Source organism: Homarus americanus, unplaced genomic scaffold (genome assembly GCF_018991925.1).
Source record: "Homarus americanus isolate GMGI-L3 unplaced genomic scaffold, GMGI_Hamer_2.0 scaffold57206, whole genome shotgun sequence".
In the NCBI taxonomy this organism is placed as follows: Eukaryota; Metazoa; Arthropoda; class Malacostraca; order Decapoda; family Nephropidae; genus Homarus; species Homarus americanus.
This window is the reverse complement of record NW_024720077.1, coordinates 261,759-281,081: the sequence shown is the minus strand read 5'-3', so window position 1 is coordinate 281,081 and position 19,323 is coordinate 261,759. Positions and strand designations below refer to the sequence as shown.

Below are 19,323 nucleotides of genomic sequence, written 5' to 3'. Positions count from 1 at the left end.
TATTTCCGGGTATGATTCACAGGTCGAGGCTCTACTGTACCTCTCCTCTGGGTAACACTGAAGGTCTGCCGGAGTTCACCTTGGTGTGTGTTGCGGTGTGCGGTGGTCGAGTGTGTTTATTTTTCTGTTGACCGTCGTTAAGGAAGGAGTGCGATGAGAGAGTAAAGTGAGTCAGTCGGCCATTAGATTACAGTTTAGACGGTTAGACAGACAGCCAGCCACCCTGCCAGGTAACCTTCAATTCAGCCATCAGATGATCAGACAAGAGCTAGTCAACCAGCCACCAGGTCGGTCAGAGAGCCAGACAGCCATCCATCCATCCAGCCAGACTATCAACCAATTATTAAGCCAACCGACCTGCAAGTCAGCCAAACAGACAGACAGATAGCTAGCCAGTCAGCCAGCCAGCTAGCCCGAAAGAGGAACACGCCACAAGCCATAATGGATTAGTTGGGCAGCCATAATGAAGGGGTCGGCCTCGTGCATGACTCTGGTGTACAAACAAGAGTCAACTAAGCAATTCATACTCGGGTGTTTCAAAGCCGCTGGCCCCGGCAGGGAGGTCACAGCCACCCATTAGTTTAATTGCCAGCACAACGCGTTCGGGACCTGGCTCAATATTTACCATCATCGTTAATTCATGTTGGATACACGAACACGACTAGCCGACACCATGACCCTCAGGACACCTTCCCTGTGACCTCCAGGACTTGGTGGCACCCTTTCTGTGACCCTCCAGACCCGCTGGCACCCGTTGGCACCCCTATTCCCTTGGCGTCGTCCCTCTAATCCAGTTAAGATCACCTATAAGCCTCACAGTTAGTTGTGTGACCCCAACTCGTGATGTAGTCTACCTGTTAAATCATTCAGGTTAGTTTAGTGTAGAATGGGTTATGTAAGGTAAGGTTAGGTTTGGTCAGGTAAGGTTAGAATATTTTTGGTCAGGTCAAGCTAAATTAGGCAACGATAGATTTGTTCAGGTCAGGTTAGATTAAGTTACGTTAGGTTAGGTTAGTTTGTGTGTGTTGGGAAGGGAGGCACCCAAGTCAGCAGATGCGTTCATCTTCATCACCTCCCTGACCCTGTCTAACCAAGCACACGTCACACTGCCTTCCTCGGACTGACCTTAGCACGATGGGAGAGTCACTGCTGAGGGTGGCGCTGACGGTGGGGAGGTGGGGCAAGACAGGTCAAAGTAGAAGAGGAGGAAGTGAATGTACAGGTGAGGAAGAGTGTTGGGGAGAGAAGTGAGGGAAAAGAGGGGAAAATAAAGGAAGTGAGGGGAGGTGGGGTGTGTAGTGAGGGTAGGTGAGATGTGTAGTAAGGGAAGGAGAGTGTCTAGCAAGGGGAGGTAGGGATGTTTAGTGAGGGGAAGTGGGGTGTGTGGCGAGGGGAGGTGGGGTGTGTGTGTGTGGTGAAGGTAGGTAGGGTGTGTTGTGAGAGAAATGAGGGGAAAGGGCGGTATAGCATAGACGAATAACGTAGATGCGAAAGAGGGGAAGGAGGGGGAAAGGAAGGAGAAGGAGGAAAGGAAAGAGGAGAAGGTGTAAGAGACATAAAGAAGAATAAGGAAGAAAATTAATAAAGAAGTATAGAAGGGGAAGGGGAGTGTGAGGAGGTAGAAGTAGATAATTAAGAAAGGGAGAAAGAGTTGGACGTGATAAAAGAAGAATAAGATGAAACAAAATAACATAAGAAAAAGAGGGAGAGAGATAACAGGTAAACACTTCACTGTTTTGGACATAAGCGATTTACATTCTTCCAAGTTGGCGAAAACGGTAACAAATTGGCGATTTTAAGCGATATTTTAAATTGGCGAAAAGCTAAAAGGTTTGGTGTTTTTTTTTTGTTTTAGATTTGATTGTTTTTATTTAGAGGAAAGAATCTTGGTTTATTAATTTTTATTTTGCGATTTGTTTAAATTTGGCGAAAAAATAAAACACGATTTTTTTTTTAAGATGGCGATAAATTCCTACGAGTGGCGATATTTTGGGGGCGATTTTTTTTTTATCATAGGGGAATATAATTAGTTGAATTTGATGAATAAATGACTAAAAGGGTGATTTTTTTTTATCGTATTTTGTCGAGTGTTTGGATAATAAGTTTAATAAAATTGGTGTGTGTCGTGTTGGGTGGTTGAGGAGGAACAGGGAATATCTGAATAAAGAGAGGAGGAAGGAAGAGTTGAATAAAGGAAGGAAGAGGTGACGGTGGAGGAGAGGAAGAAACGAAACAGGGAGATAAAGAGTAAGAAGGGATTAAAATAAAGCAGACGGGAAGACGGAGGATGAAGATGAGAGAGAGAGAGAGAGAGAGAGAGAGAGAGAGAGAGAGAGAGAGACTGGGAGCGTGTGAGGGAGAGAGAGAGAGGCTGGGAGGGTGTGAGGAAGGGAGAGATACAGTGGGTGGGAGGTGACCAGACACTGAGGTATAAGTAGGGGTAAACACACTCATTTGTGGGTGTTAAAACAAACCTTGAGTAACCACAACTCCCCCTCCCTCCCTCCGTCCTGACACCATTACTACCTGTCCCCTTTGTGTTACCCCCACCACAACTCCCTCCTCCCTCCGTCCTGACACCATTACTACCTGTCCCTTTGTGTTACCCCCCACCACAACTCCCTCCCTCCTCCGTCCTGACACCATTACTACCTGTCCCCTTGTGTTACCCCCCACCACAACCCCCTCCCTCCCTCCGTCCACCATTACTACCTGTCCCCTTTGTGTTACCCCCACCACAACCTCCCTCCTCCTCCGTCCTGACACCATTACTACCTGTCCCCTGTGTTACCCCCACCACAACTCCCTCCCTCCCTCCGTCCTGACACCATTACTACCTGTCCCCTTTGTGTTACCCCCCCACCACCACTCCCCTCCCCTCCCTTGCTGACATGGGTGGTGGTGTAGGGATGAGTGAGGGAGGAGGGATTTGTTTACTCACAAAATAGATGTTGTACTAATTTTTTTTTAACACAAGCACTAGTCGTAATTTCTGACTTGTTCTGTTATCATAAGTATGGGTTGTCAAGTCTCTTTTTTAATAAGTTCTCGTAAATTTCTTCATATCGTCTTAGAAATGAAAGAATCCTCTGATCAAAATATAATTTCTTGGAGGTAAAGACGAAGAAAAAAAACCTGAACTTGTTTTCATCAAAGACCTGAAGAAAAAAAAAAGATAAGGAACTAATCTGGAGTCTTCAGTAACCTTCAAGAAATGTGGGTGTCGTAAGGCGGAGGAGGACGTAGAGATAACGCACCAGGTATGCCAGCTCACACCTGCTTCATATAAGTAGTCCAGGAGTGTCCATAACGCCCTGTGGCCACGATCCCCCAGCTCAGGGCGCGCGGGTTAATAGCGTCACATGCCCAGATTGTGGACAGATACGGCCCGTCCAAATCGCTCGCCATTCGCTGAAAGTCACGAGGATAAACCAGAAAAGCGTGCGAAGATCCCTCGCTTCACTGCCTGCGAAAATATTCCTGCCAAAATCATGAGTTAGAGAACGAGTGATGATGGTGATCTGTTACCTGTAGGTAAAAAGAGCCTCTTGGGTGAGGTAGCCAGGCTGGTATGCGGTACTAACTAACATGTACTTAGTAAGCCTTCACCACCACATCTACCGTCTCTTATTTCAATCGGTGAACCAATTCATTCAGTCTTTTATGTGGAGCTGAAAACCTTTAAGACGAGGCGAGAAAAGTTTGAGAGAGCAGGTCCAGCATGCGACTGGCTGGGTCCACTCTTACTACACCTGTGCGGGAATGTCGATCCTAATCTCACCCTGGAGCGCCGGACGTGTCCCGTTCCTCGATCGCAGCTGTGACTTGGACTTAGGCACAACTATCAGGGTATTACTAACCACAAAACTTATTAATGAAGCTCCTTAAACTAATAGAATACCTGTAGCTTAGTTATAAGTTGATTTTTACCTGATGAAAAGGAAATAATTGAATAGTTAAAACGTGTACAGGTGAGGACGGGAGACAAGTGAACAGAGGTAAACGTACTCGCCAAGCGGGACACAACAAACCCCAGCCTGGCGCCTTTTACAGGAAGATTAGATTCCGTAATTAATGTTCTACGTGTCTTCTATACGAAATAACATAGCACTTTCTTGGTAAAAATAATAGTAATCAAGACACAATGCACACGACGAGGTTGAACTCACACAAATGTTCGCCATAACACGAAGGTTTCTGATATACTCCTCAGAGCCGTTAGGTGAGGCGCCGCTGCTGAAGCAGGACTGTGTAAGAATAACACAACCACGACACAGATGAAGCAACAACAGCAACAACACCCACTGGAACTTACACTACCGGGAGATGAGAAATAACCAGCAACGGATCAGTAAACATACGAACAGCAACAGCAGAAAAAGACAGCAACAAAGGTCATAGCAACAGGAGTTATAAGAAACTTACACATTCTCTCAGAAGCAGACAACAAGAACACAGGAAACAACCTTGGCAGTTACCGGAGGGGCACAAGAAACCCACCCAGAAGGTACCCCTCACTCGGCCCCTGAGGACCTGGTGTGATGTAAGGACCCTTCTGGCGGCCGCCCCCCCCATCTGTCCTGGCTCGCTCATAAACCCCCAGAAATCTCTGATATATAACACAATTTCGGTGAGGAATATATGAGGTCTTTGGCCGCTCCAAATCTCGTGAGATATTACGTCATCGTCAAAGACTAGACCAACGGGTGTGTGGCTGCGGGGAGGGAACCAGGTGAAGACTTACATAGTGGAGGAGGAGAGCAAAAGTCGTTCCTCAACCCAATAAAAGTAGGAACTGGGTGTGGAACTCTTCGGGTAAGGCCATGAAGGTGGCGTAGACACAACTTAGTCAGCCCTCAACCTTCACCTCTTTCTCCAGCAATCTTCTCCATTCACTCCCTCCTCCAGCCACTTCCTCCAGCAATCTCCTCCTCCAGCCACTTCCTCCAGCCACCTCCTCCAGCAATCTCCTCCTCCAGCCACCTCTTCCTCCAGCCACCTCCTCCTCCACCAGCCAACAGCAAGAGCCCGATATTGTTAATACCGCTGGAAGATAAACTCGAGTGAGAGATGTTCGGCAGTCTGTCCGGCAAGATGTTGGCCGCCTTCCGGACGTGTACCGCCTGTGTTCCCCCTCCCTCGCCGGATTTTTAATTCATCATTCCAGACAAGGGACACTTCCCGGCAGCCTTGTACCCGCGCAACAAAACTCCCGCAACATTTCGCGCCAGGAATCACTACAAGAAATTCGTGAGGTTGAGGCGAAATTGGCGGGGAAAAAAATGCGCGGGAAAACTTTTCTGTCCATCTCAACACATACGAATAATTTTGCTGGTGATTTTGCTGATGGCGGTGGCGCTGTTATCAATATTGGTGAGTTATAAGTTGTAGGAGAGGTAATTATTAGGAAAATGGTTGACGTAAGAGCCCTGATGGTGGGAGGAGGAGTAGTAATCAGCACTTTCTTTTATTTTGACTTCATTATTGTTCGTATATTTAATTTAAAATTTGACCCAAAATTAAAGTTTGTAGTGAAACGTAAATTATTAATTATTTTACATTACCCGACGAGAGGAAACAAAATATTACTAAATCCGAAATATGTCCATTATGAGGGAAAACTTGTCGGTATAATGTGTATATGTTTAAATAAAGGAGGTAGGGAGGAGGGAGGTGAGGGCCGTGGTGGGGGTAATGGAGAGAGGAAGCAGTTAGAGGCAGCCCAAGTAGACGTTTTTCTCTCGGTGAACCTTCATTTACATAAGAGCCGAGGTCCCCCCCACCCCACCCCACCCCACCACAACCCCACCCTACCCCACCACTAATACACTAGAACCTGCGCCTTCCCACGCCCACCCCGTTCCCACACACCACCTTCACGCCCACACACGCCAACCTCACGCACACTCCCTCTTACACACCAACATCACGCCCACGCCATCCCACACACTAACCTCACGCCCACACCTCAACCTCACACCCACCCTCTCTCACACACCTACATTCACGCCCACACTTCAACCTCACACCCACCTCTCTAACACCTCTTCCACACATCAACCTCATTCCCACCACACTTCCTAGGACCCCCCACACACGCGACCCCTTCCTTTCCTTCGTCACACACACGTACATACACAGTTGAGATTGCTACACATCTTACACATATAGAGTTAGTTGCCGGATTTAACTCCACTCTCTCTCTCTCTCTCTCTCTCTCTCTCTCTCTCTCTCTCTCTGCAGACACACACGTCTACACATAGCGCTCCCCCTTTTTTCTACAACACATACACACACACACATACACACACACGCACACACACACGCATACATACGTCCAGGCAGGCAAGGCGTTCCCCGACACACACACACACACACACACACACACATACACACACACACACACACACACTCGCCAGCCGCGTTTTGTGGGCGGTAAACACACGTCAGTTGCCAGTGATGAAGTGGACGCAAAAATTAGTAAACATTGACAGCTGGTGGAGGTATTTTAGTTGACTATGTCTCCTCACGAGTATTACATCGTCCTGGGAAGAAATACAAGAAGATGGAAGGGAAAAAAAGAAACACAAGAGAGAAAAATAATCGTCCTAGGAAAGAAAAAGTTGATATAGAAAAATACAGAATGGGAACGAAATGGGGAAACCTTGCGATCCAAAAAAATATTAATAAATAATGAATGAAGGTAAATAGACTATTACCCTGACTCAAGGGAAGAAGTAAAGGTTATAGAATGAATTTATTAATCATACGAGAATATAATAACGAATAAATAGATAGTTAACATAAATATATATTCTTCATCATCATTGGAAAAAACTATTAGAATAAACACGTAGATTGTAATCAATAAACTCGTAAAATTACCAACGGAGAAAAGATATGAAATAAAGAAACCGATTGAAAAAAAAAAGTTAGAATAATGAATAATAACATAACAGACACAAGAATCTAGCAAGGACCGTAAATTACACTTATACATTAATATTAAAAAGACAATAAATGGATAACTATGTCGTACGTAGAGGAGATAAACAAGACGTAGAATAAACAAGACATGAATAACGGTAAGAAAACGATAATACATAAGTTAATAAAACAACACGCTTGAGCAACAGATGATGGCCTGACACAAGAGATGATATTAATACAACTGCAAGAATCTGACCTTACACGACGAGTAGTCTTATGCGTCGTACAGTATTTAAGGCGTCGAGTAGCAACAGACATGGTAGGGGGGTAGGGGAGGAGATGAAGGGTAGGGGTAGGGATGTAAGGAAAGGTAGGGGGAAGATGGGGGTGGGGGAAGGGTGGGTGGGGGAGAAAGGGAAGGGTAGGGTAAAGGGAGGTGGAGGAAGGTTGGGAGGTGGGGTGAGGGTGGGGGTAGAGGGAGGTGGGGAAGGGTAGGGGCAGAGGGAGGAAGGGGTGTAGGTTAGCTCGGCCATCAGGTGTATGTAATAAAGCCCTGGGGTCATAATCCAGGTATCTAGAGGGACGTGTTACCAGAGGGCGCTGTCTCTCCCATACAAGTCCACTCAAAGGTTCCTGTAATATACCACACAGATCCCAGCAATACCTTCCTTGTCCCAGCAGTGCTCCTAGCGGTCTCAGTATTATCACAAGTCCCAGCAATACCCCCACTTGTCCCAGCAGTGCTCCTAGGGGGTCTCAGTATTATCACAGATCCCAGCAGTACCTTTATTGATCCTAGCAGTACTCTCAGGGACTCCAGCAGTACCCTCCACACCTCCCTCAGGTCCCAGCAATACCCACCCCCCCAAAGGTTTGTGCAGTGTTCCTGGTGGTGTGAACAGTTAACTTCACTCGTCCCAGCAGAGGTCCCAGCTGTACTCCTAGAGGTACGCCAGTAAGCACCTGTTCCCAGCGCCACAGGATCTTCTCACAGAAAATATCATAACTATAATTACCCAGCCCCGCCCCCTCTGTTCCTCCTCCTTATCCTTCCCCCCCTCTCCCTTCCCTTCCCCCTCCTCTACAACCCCGGAGGGCATCTAGGTTCCGCCGAGAGTAATTTCTCCTCCTCCCTCCCCCTCCTTCCCTCCCCTCCCCCTTCCCCTCCTGACAATTACCAAAATACCATCTTCTACCGGTAACCCTCCTAACCGCTGTTACACCTGAATCAGAGGACCAGCCAGTGTTAAGACGCTCTGCTCTGACGAAGGAATGAATCAAATGAGCTTCTCTATCAGTCACTGCATGGGGCCCGTCACTCCTCCTTGGTGAACTGGGTCTCATGAGCAGCTCTCGCCCCGATAGTGTCATGGTAGTGATGATAATGCAGGTTCATTCACTCGTTGATAGTCTCAGAGTTTCCCAAATGCAACCGTAATGTGAGAGAGAGAGAGAGAGAGAGAGAGAGAGAGAGAGAGAGAGAGACTTGAAAACATAACAAAAATCTTTCCTTATACTCTGGAACTATGTATAGGAGTGATAGTCCTTAACGAGCTTGGTATATACTGTAGTTCCAAGGACGTATGTATCCTTCGGGCGGTGAGACACTCTGCTATAAGGATCCTGGACTATCGTAGGACTTTAGTTATGGTTATTGTAGGTAGGTAGGGGGAAGATTGTCCTCTCTTTCCTCCTCCTTCCCCCTCTTCCTCCTCCCCACCCTCCTTCACCCCCCTCCCCCAGGTGCAGGACAAGGCCACCAGGATTCTGTCGTAAGTTTAAAGTTTCCCCCCTAATTGGCTCACTTAACCTTCGACAAAAAGAAAAAAAAGGAAAAAAAAAAGATTGATGTCAAAATGGTGCGGGAGTAGAAAATGGTTGACTGATACCCTGTTGTAAATAGATCTCTCTCTCTCTCTCTCTCTCTCTCTCTCTCTCTCTCTCTCTCTCTCAGAATCAGAACCACCTTAAGACTAACAGTACAGTACAGGATGACGTAATAAGTGGGTAATTATCGGGTGCGTGAAAATCGGGAGGAGTTACGTGGGCCGATTTAGGGGTCGCGAAGGTCAGCCCTGATTTCGGGGGTTCGATTCCAATCTTTATGTGGGTTTTATGGGCAGTGGTTGTCTGATTTAACGGGGCATTTCTGGCACAACTGGTTGATAATGGCAGTAGGTGGGGGTGAAGGGGGGGAGAGAAGCAGGTGGGGTGAGAGAAGCAGGTGGGAGAAACATGTGGGGTGAGAGGGGGAAGAGGGGGGAGAGAAGATGTGGGGTGAGGGGGGAGAAGCTGGGGTGAGGGTGGGAGAGAAGCATGTGAGAGAAGCAGGTGGGAGAAACATGGGGGTGAGAGGAGGAGAGAAGCATGGGGTGAGGGGGGAGAGAAGCATGGGGGTGAGAGAAGCAGGTGGGGTGAGGTGGGAGAAGCATGGGGGAGAGAAGCAGGGGAGAAACATGTGGGGTGAGAAGAGAACATGTGGGGGAGGGGGAGAGAAGCTGGGGGTGAGAGGGGGGAGAGGAGAGCATGTGGGGTGAGAGGGGGAGGAGAAGCATGTGGGGTGAGGGGGGCATGTGGAGGAGAGGGGGAGAGAAGCATGTGGGGTGAGAGAAGCAGGTGGGGAGAAACATGGGGTGAGAGGGGAGAAGAAGCTAGGGGGGGGGAGAGAAGCATGGGGGTGAGAGGGGAGAAGCAGGGGGGAGAAAGCAGGTGGGAGCAGCATGTGGGGTGGGGAGGAGAGAGAAGATGGGGTGAGAGAAGCAGGTGGGAGAAACATGTGGGGTGAGAGGGGGAAACAGGGGTGAGAGGGGGAGAGAAGCATGGGGTGAGAGGGGAGAAACATGTGGGTGAGAGGGGGGAGAGAGGCATGTGAGAGGGGGAGAGAAGAGAGGGGGGAGAAGCATGTGGGGTGAGAGAAGGAGGTGGGAGAAACATGGGGTGAGAGGAGGGATGGGGAAGCATGGGGTGAGAGGGGAGAGAAGCATGTGGGGTGAGAGGGGAGAGAAACATGTGGGGAGAGGGGAGCGAGAGCATGTGGGGTGAGAGGGGAGAGAAGCTAGGGGGAGAGAGAGATGGGGTGAGGGGGGAGAAGCATGTGGGGAGAGAGAAGCATGGGAGAAACATGTGGGGTGAGAGGGAGGAGAAGCAAGGGGGAGAGAAGCTAGGGGTGAGAGAGGGGGAGAGAAGCATGGGGGTGAGAGGGGAGAGAAGCATGTGGGGTGAGAGAGGGGAGGGGAGAGAAACAGTGGGGTGAGAGGGGGAGAAACATGGGGTGAGAGGGGAGAGAAGCATGTGGGTGAGAGAAGAGGTGGGAGGTGGGGTGAGAGGAGGGAGAGAAGCATGGGGTGAGGGGGGAGAGAAGAGAGGGGGAGAGAAGCATGGGGTGAGAGGGGAGAGGCAGGGGGAAAACATGGGGGGAGAGGGGAGAGAGCATGTGGGGTGAGAGGGGAGAGAAACATGTGGGGGGGAGAGAAGCAGGTGGGAGAAACATGTGGGGTGAGAGGAGGGAGAGAAGCATGGGGGTGAGAGGGGGAGGAAACATGTGGGGAGAGGGGAGAGAAGTGGGGTGAGAGGGGAGAGAAGCATGTGGGGGAGGGGAGAGAACAGTGGGGTGAGAGAGGGAGAAGGGGGGGAGAGGGGGAGAGAAACATGTGGGGTGAGAGGGGGAGAGAAGAAGGGGTGAGCATGAGAGAGAGAGAAACATGAGAGGGGAGAGAGAGAAGAAGGGGTGAGAGGGAGAGAAGCTAGTGGGGTGAGAGGGGGAGAGAAGCATGTGGGGGAGAGGGGAGAGAACATGTGGGTGAGAGGGGAGAGAAGCATGGGGTGAGGGGGGAAGATAAAGATGTGGGGGAAGAAGCATGTGGGTGGGGAAGACATGGGGTGAGGAGGGGAGAGAAGCATGTGGGTGAGAGGGGAGAGAAGCATGGGGTAGTGGGGAGAGAAGCATGTGGGGTGAGAGGGGAGAAGCATGTGAGGGGAGGGGGAGAGAGCATGTGGGAGGGGAGAGGGGGAGAAGCATGTGGGGTGAGAGGGGAGAGAAACATGGGGGGTGAGAGGGGAGAAACATGTGGGGTGAGGGTGTGGAGAGAGCATGGGGTGGGGTAGAGGAGGGGAGAGAAGCAGGGTGAGAGAAGCATGGGGTGAGAGGGGAGAGAGGAGAGAGGGAGATGTGGGGTGAGAGGGGGGAGAGAAGCATGTGGGGTGAGAGGAGAGGAAGGGGAGAAGCATGGGGGTGAGGGGAGAGAAGCATGTGGGGTGTAGAGGGAGAGAAACATGGGGTGGAGGGGTGGGAGGGGGAGAGAAGCATGTGGGGTGAGAGGGGAGAAGGGAGAGGGGAGAGAAGCATGTGGGGTGGAGAGGGGGGAGAGAAGCATGTGGGGTGAGAGGGGGAGAGAAGCATGTGGGTTGAGAATGAGCTGTGAGGATTGAAGGGTTTGCTATGAGGGCTGGGAGTGAGATGTGAGAGCTGGAACAGAGATGTGAGGGCCGGAAGAGAGCTGTGAGGGCTGGGACAGAGATGTGAGGTCGGAAGAGAGCTGTGAGGGCTGGGACATAGATGTGAGGGCTGGAAATGAGCTATGATGACTGAGAGTAAGCTGTTGTGAGCTGAGAGTGAGCTGTGATGGCTGGAAATGACACTAACTACACAAACATCTTCTCGGTTCTGACGTCTATTTACACATACTCACGCGCCCGCATACTCTCACGCTAACACACACACACACACACGTACGCTCTGTAGATATAACAGTAGTTACACACACATGCACCTCCTCTCCCTTGCACACACACACACACACACCTCCCCCCACACCCCCACACAACACAGGCAGGTAGAGGCGGTGCAGTGACCACACAGTAAAGGTCACGGGGCCACGACTCGCGAGCTTGGCCAGCCTCCCTCACACCAGCCCCGCCACCAACACACGTCAAAAAATGCTCCATTGAATTCCATCTCTCTAGAAGGCAGAGTCCTGTGAGGGCTCCCATCAACCTGGAAACCTGTTGCTATTTTGGGCACTTCTGTTTTAGCCTATCTTAGGGAGAGAAGGTTTACCTGGACAACACCTGGAGGATGTTTGGTGGCTGTTAATTAACCCCGCGGCCAGGTTGAAGATGCAAGTTGAAGATGAGAGAGAGACTGAGGGTGTGTAGGTATGCCTGAGAGAGAGAGAGAGGGAGAGAGAGAGAGAGAGAGAGAGAGAGAGAGAGAGAGAGAGAGAGAGAGAGAGAGAGAGAGAGAGAGAGAGAGAGACTTGGGATGTGTATGTATACCTGAGAGATAGAGGTGTGTGTGTGTGTGTAAGTATGCCCGTCACACATCCTCTTTGACCCGACAGTGACTCTCTCATGCATATACATATATATATACACTACAATCCACACCTGCATGGTTAAGGCAGGACACGTGTCATCCTCCACACCTGCATGGTTAAGGCAGGACACGTGTCATCCTCCACACCTGCATGGTTAAGGCAGGACACGTGTCATCCTCCACACCTGCATGGTTAAGGCAGGACACGTGTTATCCTCCACACCTGCATGGTTAAGGCAGGACACGTGTCATTCTCCACACCTGCATGGTTAAGGCAGGACACGTGTCATCCCACACAGTGTCACCCCCAAACAGTGTCACCCCACACAGTGTCACCCCAAACAGTGTCACCCCCACACACAGTGTCACCCCCAAACAGTGTCACCCCACACACGAGAGTAATCCCCAAATAAAGTGTCCACCCCCACACAGTGTTATCCCCCACATAGTGTCTTCCCACCTGTGTCCACCCCCCAAGCTCAAGTAAATCACCCCACAAATGTCCACCCCACACATGAGTGTTACCCCCACATAGTGTCCTTGGTGTCACCCCGTGTGCACCCACATAGTGTCACCCACACACAGTATCACCCCCAATAGTGTCGCCCCACACAGTGTCACCCCGCATGGTACCCCACATGTAGTGTCACCCCACACAGTGTCACCCCCACATAGTGTTACCCCCCACATAGTGAAATCACCCCCACACAGTGTCACCCCCACCCTTAGTGTTACCCCACATAGTGTCACCCCACATGAGTGTCGCCCCACACCGCACGTCACCCCCACATAGTGTGCCCCATAGTGTCACTCCACACAGTGTCACCGCCACGTGTGTCACCTCCACACAGTGTCACCCCCACACAGTGTCACCCCACATGAGTGTTACCCCCATGAGTGTCACCCCCAGGTGGCGTCACACACCACATAGTGTCACCCACACACAGTGTATCACCCCAAATAGTGTCGCCCCCACACAGTGTCACCCCACATAGTGTGCACATGGTGTCACCCACAGTGTCACCCCACATAGTGTTACCCCCACACAGTGTCATTCCCACACAGTGTCACCCCATAGTGTTACCCCCCTCTCTCAGCCTTCCTATGTCCAGGTCATGTTCTTTTTCGTCTTTACTTATTCTTTAATTCTAGGTTGTTTATGAAGTTGGTAAACAAGAAGAGTGGACAGACAAAAGGCAAGAGAGAGAGAGAGAGAGAGAGAGAGATTAACTATCATCCCGCTCTCTCTCTCAACTCCCTACATACAACAACTTCCTATTTTTCACCCACTGTTTATAATACACATTCAATCCACCTATTACATCCTCACCTATTTATCACCGTCCTCCTATTTATTTCATTTATTTATTTAACTGTAAACCAGAATCAACAAGAGTTAACCATTTAGAAATATCTCGTTGTTGTTGTTGTTGTTTTGGGTCATCCATTCACTGTTGGATGAGGTGAGGTTGGGTCGAGATGTTAGGATAGCCTTAGTGAAATGTGTGTGTGTGTGTGTGTGTGTGTGTGTGTGTGTGTGTGTGTGTGTGTGTGTGTGTTTTGTATATTTGTGTTTGGTTTTTGCTTTTATGTGTTTGTTTGTGTACGTGTGTGTGTTTGTTTGTGTACGTGTGTGTGTTTGTTTGTACATGTGTGCTTGTCTGTGTACGTGTGTTTGTGAGTGTGTTAGTTTGTACCTGTGTGTTTGTTTGTTTGTAATTGTTTGTTTGTTTGTTTGTTTGTACATCTGTGTTAGTTTGTTTATACAGGTGTGTTTGTATATGTGTGTGTGTTTGTTTGTTTGTGCAGGTGTGTTTGTATATGTGTGTGTGTTTGTATATGTGTGTGTGTTTGTTTGTACATGTGTGTTTGTTTGTGTGTATGTGTCGTCTACAGCTGGCCTCCGTCACCATTTTAGTGGTTTACCCGCGCCCTGCCCTCTGAAACAGGCGTGGGCGCGCGCCTTCTCTCAGATCAAGGATAACAAGAGGGCCAGCCGAGCGTGACTCACACCCACCCCCACCCTCATCCTATAAGTGTATCCTTATATCCTTCCACAAGCCTCCTCATCATCCTAAGGCTGTTCTTAAGGATTTAGTCAACGCCTCATCATCGTAATTATAAGTTCTAACTCGATTTTGTCGCTTCAAATGAGGTAATGTGAGAGAGAGAGAGAGAGAGATCCTACACCTGGACGTAAATCTTAAGGTCTCTCTCTCTCTCTCTCTCTCTCTCTCTCTCGTCATAACTCCTTCTGGTGGTCGTGCTGTAGTGAGTGACCCCCCTCGCCCCCTGTGTCACTGTAGTCTGTGTTATTATGTCTCTCTCAGGCCTTGGAGACACCCACCAAATTGTATCCCTGTCTCCCCAGAGCCATCCAGGCGAAGGGTATAAGAATGCATCCCTTTGTCTTCTCTGTGTGTGTGTGTGTCTCAGCTCACAACAGATTTTCTTTTAGATCACACTTCTCAGCTTGCTACACTCTTCTCACAGCTCACACACACACAGTCCTAGATTACTCTGCCTGTCTACTTTTTTCCTTCCTGGGATATCTGCCTCCTAGATCAGTCTTTATCCTTCCTACGAGGCAAGAGTATTCTCATCACCAGCTTCTTCCTAGTTTATTGGGAACCCCCTCCCCTCTCCCCTCCCCCTCCCCATTCCTCCCCTCCCCCGTTCCCCTTCCTCATCTTCCCTGGATATCCTCAGTATGCTCCCACACCTGTCACTTTTGTCAAACATACGTGTCTCATATCTGTCTCACACCTGTCTCATACACGTTTCCCACACCTGTCATACCTGTTTCACACATGTGCCATACACTTTTCTTACACCTGTGCCATATACGTTTCTCACACCTGTCTCATATACTGTACGTTTCTGTCACCTGTCTCTTACGTCCGTCTCCCACACCTGTCACTTACACCTGTCATATTTTGGTCATCCACAACTTGGTTCCCCCCACCACGACCCCAGCAGGTACCTCCTCCCACGTAACCACACCTCCCTCAGGCAACTCCTCCTCCCTCGTTCCCAACAACCCCTCCCCTCCTACTGCATTTACTTCTTTCGCCTCCCCCCTCCATCTACGTCTCTTATAGGCAACTCCTCCTCTTCCTCCTCCACTCCAGGTGTAACAGCCCTCCCCCTTCCCCAAGTAAACCATCTTCAAGATACCATCACAGTGGATAATTAATTCGTAGACAACGATCGCCTCCAGTCCTTCCGGCACGATTATTCTCGCTCCTCTGGGTAGAAACGCGGAAAACATCTTAGCAAAAAGCTCAAATTGACGTGATTTGTCGGTGAAGTTGCCGGCCGAGGCTCCCGGAGGCGGCGGCGACGCTGGTTCATCACCGGTAATTTCCGAGGCGTGAGTGGCGGGTCAGTGTTTGCGGTTACGTCACTTCCGGTCAGGGAAGTGACCTGTTGGCGGGCTTCTCCGTCACTGTCGGGCTCGTCGGCTACACCTAACCCTCCTCCTACCTGCCTGCCTCGCTGCAACCGATTTATCCTGTCACTGAATGGAATTGGAGACTCAGTAATCCATTTCTATTCGAACACCTTTTTGTCTATCCTCCAAGACTAAGACTAATACTCCAGACAACACAAAAAATCACGTACAATCACGACACACGAGAAAGATAGCTAAGTTATCCTCCTACACAACAGAAAACGGGAGGAGCTACAGAAAACGGGAAACTGGTGAGATCAAGATTGAGCATGTCAGAGGTAAACAAGATAATTTTTTTGTGATCAACATTATGATCATACCTGTAATCAACCTCTTATCTGAGTATAAGACTTAGGTAACACATGTACTGATAACTTAACAATTCTCCCACCCAAACTGGTAGAGTCATTTATAAACATATGAAGCAATAAAGAACAGATTTTGAGTAAGATATGAAGCAATAAAGAACAGATTTTGTGTAACATATGAAGAACCAAGAAAAGTATAACAGGAAGCATTGTCTGGTGCATGTTTAGTAATCTGTTATTGGGAGCGTGTGTGTGTGTACGTGTACCGGCTCCCGAATCTTATTTATAATTTCCGTGTACATGCATAATACACACACAAATCTGGCCAATCAATCATTCGTTTACCTATTCGGTCATTCAATCAGTCAGTCAGTCTTAAGCACAGTCACCTGCTTACTTATGCCCTTCTTCCCCTCGCGTTCCCTCATAATGGTCCAATCAGCAGGTCATATTTCGCGGGTTTGCCAACAGCCGTACAAGTGAGGTCGTGATTACGTGGAGTGGCGTTGACGAGGGGAGGTCACGTTACAAGGGAGGGGAGGTAGACGAGGGGAAAGGTGAGGTATCTGGGGAAGGTGGGGAGGGATAGGTACTAAGCTCATCAGATTTTTGTTAGAGAGAGTGTGTACATAAAACGGAGTGCGATTTTATCTTGCCAGGTAGAGTGAATTAGGAAGGTTGAGTCAGGTAGAGTGAATTAGGAAGGTTGAGTCAGGTAGAGTGAATTAGGGAGAGTGAGAGGTAAGTCAGGTAAGTTCATAAGGGGTGTAGGTCCACTGACTTAACACCACCAACACAACATTTACCACCATCACTACACGCTGTTGGAGAGTCAGTAACAGCAGCAACAGCGTGATCGAGGAAACGCAACAGCACGGACAGCTAGAGTGGTAAATAACAACAGCAGGGAGGAACATCCAACACAGACACACTTTCAACGGCAGAACTGACAGCTGAACAACAATGAGACAACAGCTCAACACCAACAGTAGGAGAGGTGCAACATCAAGGGTGAAGGAGGGGCGATAACGAGAGAGAGACCATGGTTTCTCCTCTCCTCACGTACCACAATATTCATGAAGCCAACATTAGAGGTTAATAAAGAGATTACCATCACATAATTACTTAAACTGATGCAACATTAAGGCAAGATGGATAACCAGATGAACTTGGCGTGATAACAGGTTATTGTAGTGCAAAGCGGAGTGTGAATGACGTGCCTCTGGTTAGTCAAGTATTGAAGATGTAATCTAAATGCGGTGCGTCGGCCGTCAGTCACCGGGCACGATTGACAACCACCGTCCAGCTCTGCCAAGCTGGTGTCTGACCTTAACGGTCAAACACTTCGTTCTATGTTTAATTTTTTTTTACTTCATAAATTGGTGACCTTTGGTGCCCTTTTGGTGGTAGTGGTGGGCTGCGTTATGCCCTGCAATAAGGTCAACTGGCGTCATCAATCAATCCTTCCATTGTAGGTGTAGCCGCCCCCCAGACCACACCAGCTGATGGCCTTTCCCCTAAAGCTCATGGTCTCCTGGTCTTGCTGGCGGACCTGACTCACACGTGCCTCATAACGCCACACTATCGAGGTCTGAGACAGATATTCACAGTGGTAATCAAGTGTCAAGTTGAAATAACGATAATCTAAGAAAAGAAACAAAAAATCCTGCCAATTTGTGGTTCAGTAATGAGGTGTGGTAGGACGGTGACATTTGGGGAGATATAACCCAACCACGAAATCACTGCTAATTTGCGGCCATTTGTCGGTATTGAGTGACTGAGAGTTATTCTGACACTTTCTCTGGAAGGTCATGATTGTCGCCACACACACACACACACACACACACACGAATCTCACGAAAACAGAATTTAACGAAAGAACGAAGATTAACTAATAACACACACCCAAGGCTCAGGGAGTGGGGAGGTGCTTCTTAGAACGACAGCAACAACACTTTTCTTCTCCCTCCTTCCCCTCCTACTCAGGTGATAGGGGTGGGAGGGCTGGGGGGAGCAGGTAACAGGAAGTACCTCTGGGCCGAAACTGCCACCACCTGCAGGTCTTATTACACGCGTACTGAGCGTAAGATGGCGTGTGGGCAGATGTGTGTGTGTGTGGAGGCATGGTTTTGTGGGGGCAGGTGGGCGGTGTGTGAGGGGGGGAGTGAGCGTGAAGCTGCAGGTGGTGGGGTGTGAGGCACAGGTTTGGGCGGGCCGCAGGTGGGGGTGTGTGATGGACAGGTGTGGGCGTGGACCCGCACGTGGGGGTCTGTAGGGACGGGTGGGCGTGAACCGCAGGCGATGGTGTGTGAGGGACGGGTGTGGGCGTAGAACCGCAGGTGATGGTGTGTGAGGGACAAGTGTGGGCGTGGACCTGCAGGTGGGGGCGTAGAACCTCAGGTGATGGTGTGTGAGGGACAGGTGTGGGCGTGGTGCAGGTGGGGGGTGTGTGATGGACAGGTGTGGGCGTGGACCCGCACGTGGGGGTCTGTGAGGGACAGGTGTGGGCGTAGAACCGCAGGCGATGGTGTGTGAGGGACAGGTGTGGGCGTGGACCAGCAGGTGGGGTGTGTGAGGGGCGGCAACTCTTGTCTGCTTCATGTAACTGACCATAACTCTTAATTGTATCACTAAATTATGTACACTTAGCCTCTCTCTCTCTCTCTCTCTCTCTCTCAGGTAGAAGCACACTACCAGAAGACCTGATAACTCCCACAAAGGCCTCAAGACTTTCTCCTGACGAGGACCTATCTGAGGGTGCCATCATCGGCTGCCCTTGTTGACATTCCTTCCCCCTTCACCTCCTATCTGTTCCTCTCCTCCCTTCTTCTCTCCTTTCCTTCATTCGTTTCTCAATATCCCACTTCTTTAATACGTCCTCCTCCTCTCTCTCTCTCTCTCTCTCTCTCTCTCTCTCTCTCTCATAATCGCAACAGAAGTGAAGTCCAGAAGCGTTGCGATGTGTAAATATTGAGGCAAGATTGTAGTAATGTGATGGGAGAGAGAGAGAGAGAGAGAGTGAGAGAGATAATGTGTGTGTGTGTGTGTGTGTTGGTTGCTGGAATATGAGAATGTCAAGGGGAAGAAGAATGTTTGCGTAAGAATGTAATAGTGTGTGCTGAATGATGCTGTGTGAATGAGGACACCGGAGTGAATGTTTGTATACTTATGAATGAAGTAAAATCATTGAGGGTAAATGGGTGAAAAAAAAACATGAATGAAGTCGAATAAATACCTGTGAAAAAAGAAAGAAAAAAAATCAGAATGAAGAAACGTAAACAAAGAGACATGGGAATGTACGATTGGCGGCTTATGAA

At 49.2% G+C, this 19,323-nt stretch overlaps 1 protein-coding gene across 1 annotated transcript in view; it reads right to left on the bottom strand.

The window, feature by feature from the left end:
- Positions 1 to 17,459: 17,459 nt before the first annotated feature.
- LOC121860376 (nuclear receptor subfamily 2 group F member 1-A-like) overlaps positions 17,460 to 19,323 on the bottom strand; it is a 30,650-nt gene continuing 28,786 nt past the window's right edge. The window contains exon 5 of the mRNA XM_042357497.1: positions 17,460 to 17,650. Coding sequence (XP_042213431.1) covers positions 17,460 to 17,650 — 191 coding nt within the window. The remainder of the gene's footprint in view (positions 17,651 to 19,323) is intronic.